The sequence below is a fragment of the Taudactylus pleione genome, unplaced genomic scaffold (genome assembly GCF_031769625.1).
Source record: "Taudactylus pleione unplaced genomic scaffold, aTauple2 ptg000667l, whole genome shotgun sequence".
Classification (NCBI taxonomy): Eukaryota; Metazoa; Chordata; class Amphibia; order Anura; family Myobatrachidae; genus Taudactylus; species Taudactylus pleione.
Window position 1 is genome coordinate 2,160,001 of NW_028285069.1, and position 6,335 is coordinate 2,166,335.

The 6,335-nt window shown below is 35.8% G+C and overlaps 1 protein-coding gene across 1 annotated transcript in view; it reads right to left on the reverse strand.

Moving 5' to 3' along the window:
- The window catches only part of LOC148478266 (high affinity choline transporter 1-like), a 62,346-nt gene extending 58,291 nt beyond the window's left edge, over nt 1-4,055 (reverse strand). The window contains exon 1 of the mRNA XM_088455732.1: nt 3,762-4,055. Coding sequence (XP_088311858.1) covers nt 3,762-3,939 — 178 coding nt within the window. The 5' untranslated portion in view covers nt 3,940-4,055. The remainder of the gene's footprint in view (nt 1-3,761) is intronic.
- Between the last annotated feature and the right edge of the window lie 2,280 nt (nt 4,056-6,335).

A 6,335-nucleotide genomic window follows, 5' to 3' on the forward strand; every position in this document is an offset into this window, starting at 1 on the left:
AATGCATGCAACTAATATCTCTGAAATTCTATTAACATATAGTGTTCATATATTGTTGCTAGTATAATTCAGTGTGCTGAGGAACAATATGGGGTTAAACTCCCCTCTCTTTTCTATATAGATAAAAGTAGACAGATAGACTAAATAAATGATAGATATGAGATAGATAGATAGATAGATAGATAGATATAAGTAGACAGACAGACAGACAGACAGATAGATAGATAGATAGATAGATAGATAGATAGATAGATGATAGATATAAGTAGACAGACAGATAGATTATAGATAGATAGATAGATAGATAGATAGACGATCGATAGATAGATAGATAGATAGATAGATAGATGATAAATAAATAGATAGAAAGAATAGATAGACAGACAGACAAAAAATAGATGATAGACAGACAGACGGACGATAGATAGATAGATAGATAGATAGATAGATAGATAGATAGATAGATAGATAGATAGATAAGACAGACAAAAAATAGATGATAGACAGACGATAGATATAAGTAGATAGATAGATAGATAGATGACTAATAGATAGAAAAATAGATATTTAGATAGATAGATACATAGATACATAGATACATAGATATATGATAGATATACAGACAGACTGATAGATAGATGAAAGTAGATAAATAGATAGATAGATAGATAAGACAGACAAAAAATAGATGATAGACAGATGATAGATATATATAATAGATAGATAGATAGATAGATAGATAGATAGATGATTAATAGATAGAAAAATAGATAGATAGATACATAGATATATGATAGATAAACAGACAGACTGATAGATAGAAGTAGATAGATAGATAGATAGATAGATAGATAGATGAAAGTAGACAGATAGATAGATAGATAGATAGATAGATAGATAGACAGAAGATAGATAGATAGATAAGACAGACAAAAAATAGATGATAGACAGATGATAGATAGATATAAGTAGATAGATAGATAGATAGATACATAGATATATGATAGATAAACAGACAGACTGATTGATAGATAGATAGATAGATAGATTGATAGATAGATAGATGAAAGTAGATAGATAGATAGATAGATAGATAGATAGATAGATGATAGAGAGATAGATAGATAGATAGATAGATATGAGATAGATAGATATATAGATAAAAGTAAATGCATGCAACTAATATCTCTGAAATTCTATTAACATATAGTGTTCATATATTGTTGCTAGTATAATTCAGTGTGCTGAGGAACAATATGGTTAAACTCCCCTCTCTTTTCTATATAGATAAAAGTAGACAGATAGACTAAATAAATGATAGATATGAGATAGATAGATAGATAGATAGATAGATAGATAGATAGATAGATAGATAGAAGTAGACAGACAGACAGACAGATAGATAGATAGATAGATAGATAGATAGATAGATAGATAGATAGATAGATGATAGATATAAGTAGACAGACAGATAGATTATAGATAGATAGATAGATAGATAGATAGATAGAAGATCAATAGATAGATAGATAGATAGATAGATTGATAGATAGATGATAAATAAATAGATAGAAAGAATAGATAGACAGACAGACAAAAAATAGATGATAGACAGACAGACGGACGATAGATAGATAGATAGATAGATAGATAGATAAGACAGACAAAAAATAGATGATAGACAGACGATAGATATAAGTAGATAGATAGATAGATAGATGACTAATAGATAGAAAAATAGATATTTAGATAGATAGATAGATAGATACATAGATACATAGATACATAGATATATGATAGATATACAGACAGACTGATAGATAGATAGATGAAAGTAGATAAATAGATAGATAGTTAAGACAGACAAAAAATAGATGATAGACAGATGATAGATATATATAATAGATAGATAGATAGATGATTAATAGATAGAAAAATAGATAGATAGATAGATAGATAGATAGATACATAGATACATAGATATATGATAGATAAACAGACAGACTGATAGATAGATAGATAGATAGATAGATGAAAGTAGATAGATAGATACATAGATAGACAGAAGATAGATAGATAGATAGATAGATAGATAGATAGATAGATAGATAAGACAGACAAAAAATAGATGATAGACAGATGATAGATAGATATAAGTAGATAGATAGATACATAGATACATAGATATATGATAGATAAACAGACAGACTGATAGATAGATAGATAGATAGATAGATAGATGAAAGTAGATAGATAGATAGATAGATAGATAGATAGATAGATAGATAGATTGATACATACATACATAGAAGTAGATAGACACACAGCTGATAGACAGACAGATGATAGATATAGATAGATAGATAGATAGATAAGACAGACAAAAATAGATGATAGACAGACAATAGATAGTTATAAGTAGATAGATAGATAGACAGATAGATAAGACAGACAAAAAATAAATGATAGACAGACAATAGATAGTTATAAGTAGATAGATAGATAGATAGATAGATATAGATGGATGATAGCTATAAGTAGACACAGATAGATGATAGATAGATAGATAGATAGATAGATAGATAGATAGATAGATAGATAGATATGATAGATAAACAGACAGACAGATAGAAATAGATAGATAGATGAAAGTAGATAGATAGATAGATAGATAGAATAGATAGATAGGTAAATAGATAGATAGATAGATAGATAGATAGATAAAAGTAGACAGATAGACTAAATAAATGATAGATCTGAGATAGATAGATAGATATAAGTAGACAGACAGATAGATAGATAGATAGATAGATAGATAGATAGATAGATGTATATATTATAGATAGATAGATGATAGATAGATTATAGATAGATAGGTAGATTATAGATAGATAGATAGATAGATATGAGACAGATAGATAGATAGATAGATAGATAGATAAAAGTAGACAGATAGACTAAATAAATGATAGATATGAGATAGATAGATAGATAGATAGATAGATAGATAGATAGAAGATCGATAGATCGATAGATAGATAGATAGATAGATAGATAGATAGATAGATAGATAGATAGATAGATAGATGATAAATAAATAGATGGAAAAATAGACAGACAGACAAAAAATAGATGACAGACAGACAGACGGACGATAGATAGATAGATAGATAGATAGATAGATAGATAGATAGATAAACAGGCAGATGATAGATTGATAGATAATAAATTGATAGATAGAAAAATAGACAGATTGATAGATAGATAGATAGATAGATAGATAGATAGATAGACAGAAATGATATATAGATAGATGATAGATAGATAGATAGATAGATAGATAGATAGATAGATAGATAGATAGATAGAAAGATAGATAGATAGATATGAGATATATAGATAGATAGATAGATAGATAGATAGATAGATAGACAGACAGATAAGGTATGCAGTTTGTCGACATTCAAAATGAATCAGAGATAGCACGAAATCCCATTGTTGGCATGCTGACTGTCGACATTCACAGTTTGTTGTGTCGACGTTCTTTACATGTCGGCGACCATTTGTGACCATTGACAAATTAACAGAGTAAATTTTTCTTTCTTCCAAAATATATATAGATATGTATCAAGCAGAATTCTAGAGATAACCATAACACTTTAGTTATTGTCACATAAGCTAATTAGTGCTCTTTATTGCACAGAGTCACTTTTTCTATTATAACTCTTATCTTTATTTGCGTTGCCATTTTGTTAGCTTACCAGTCGTTGTGAAGAGTCCAACAAACAGATTTAAGTTTCTCCCTCCGACGATGGCCACCTCAGTTTCTGTGTTGTTCCTCTCACTCTTTTTGGCTTTCCAGGCAGCCCAGAGGCCAGTCGCTAGGGTCATTGCATAGAAAATAATCACTGCTATCAGGCCAGGAACATTCAGTGCCATTATTCCAGCGGGTGCAACAAGAGAGCTAGTTATATCTGCTCTGGATAGACAGTGGCAGGCATGTTACATGCACCAGAAAGTCTTACAGTAAGAGAACCTTGGCATTTTGGATGACATTCCCAGCTGATCTGTACATTGGGGCACTATAGGCTGCACTAGTGCTGCTGGGTCAGCTCCTCTGGTAGACCTCCTGTACTCTTCTTCTACAAAGTAAAAACAAACTTTTTTTGTGCCTCCAACAACTTGTAGGAGGGGAGGTGATTGGCCGGATTCCCAGGATCTTTATTCAGATGTCAGGGCAGGAGCTCGTATGTTTTCTTTAGGTTCATCTCTTTCTTGCTTTTATTCTTCGCTTTTATTTTTAACATTTTGCTAGGTGCATTCAGAGAAGCTAATAGGACTTGTTCTTATTCTTCTTAACCACTTGCGTTGCAACACTTTTAGACATCACCATCCAACAGTGGTGGAATTACCGGGCAGGCCGCCCCTAGGCACAACATTATTGCCCCACACCACCACCCAAACTCCTGCTTTCTATAATGGTAAATACTGTACCAGGCTACATTGTTTTCTATGGAGTGGAGACATGTTTTCTATGGAGTGGAGACATATTGGGGCAGATTCAATTAGCCGCTGGGTTCTCCTCGCATCTAATTGCCTTCCAAAATCCCCGCGGCGCGGGTGAAAAGCTATTCAACGAAATAGCTTTTTTCCCGCGCCATAAAATCGAAACTCTCGTGCGGAAACACACTGATTCCACATAAACTGCAGAATCAATGGGTTTTTTCCCCGCGCGTGAGGCGCATTTGGTTATTTTTACGAGGATTTCACCTCGGACCTCCATGAGTTGCAAGGTAAAGTCCAACTGCGGGGACTCGCGTGCTGGGTCTCGGGGACTCGCACGCGAGGAATCCCCCGTAATTGAATTGGTCTGGCCATGGCAATTAGCCGTGGGGAAAACCCAGCATCTAATTGAAACTGCCCCATTACCAGCGACACTTAATTCTGCCTTCTAAGGACAGAATTTAATACATATGCCACTAAAACTCACATTAAAATACAAATCAGACACCAGCTTCACATAAAAACATAAACTGCAAGTGCTCTCTTTTCTCAAATATGGACAATCACAAGGAAACTCCAGGATCATCTCACTGTGAGAAGATAAGAAGCCACAAGCTCATAGCAAAACATGTCCTAAACCAGAGGTTCCCAGACTCGGGCCTCAAGGCACCCTAACGATCCAGGTTTTAAGGAAATCCATCCTTGAGCACAGATGGTTTAATCAACTTGACTGAGGTACTAATTAAGTCACATGTGCCCAAGCATGGTTATCCTTAAAACCTGGACCGTTAGGGTGCCTTGAGGACCGAGTTTGTGAACCTCTGTCCTAAACTATATTATATTTAGATATGAGTAAATACCTCACATCACTGGAGAATGTTAAAAAAACACAAGTGTTTCCTAAACAAGAGGTCAAGATCGTCCAGTCACTGCGCTGTTACACAAATAGCTCTGGCTGCCGTCAGCACTTCCACGCCAGCCAGGAGCGGCAGCTGCTAGTCTGATCTAGGGATGGACATCGGAAGCCGATGATTAGCAGCCATCAATGTTTCCAATTCGATGGAAGTACTTTTTCCATCGAATACTGGAAATTCAATGGTTGCCAGTCATCGGATGCAGCTTTCCGATGCCCATCTGATGGCTGGCTGTGAAGGGGGAGCACACACCGCTGCTCTGCATAGCAGAGCATTGGGTGAGCAGCAGGAGAATAGATGCCTTGTCCATGCCTAAGTGTAGCCCAGCATCTCGGAGAAGGCTGGGCATGCCCCCAAAGTGACGTGGGCAGGGTGTTATGAGGCTCTGCCCCCTTTTCAGTTGGTAGTATAACCATCGCAATGGTTATACTATCGAATTGTTGCGATGCAATGGCTGTTTGCCATCAGTTCACAATATGTCACATTATACTGCCCCAGTTCAGATTATGCTGAAATGTAATGCCCCCATTTCACATTTTGTCAAATTTGTAGTGACTCCAGGTTATGTTGTAGTGACCCAGCTTACCATATGCCACCATATGCACATGCAGGGGGGGGGAGCTGAGTACCTAGACCGATCCATCGTCAGCACAGCTGATCTATTATTTTAGGGGGTGGGGGACAGAGCGAAGTTCAGGCAACTGAGCGCGGCTGGTGCCTGCTCTTAACCACACTGAGAGGCTTGCTGAATGTAAGGGGAACTGCGGTGGCAGGCAGCGCAATGCCCCTTCCACGTAGTTCCCATGGGCACTGAGTGAGAGGCTGAGAGTTGCCGCCGGATACCGCACTCAATTCTCAGCGCTCTGTGCCGGAGCCACAGGTGTGTGCCTCGCATTTGGTGGGTGGATGGGGGGGTAG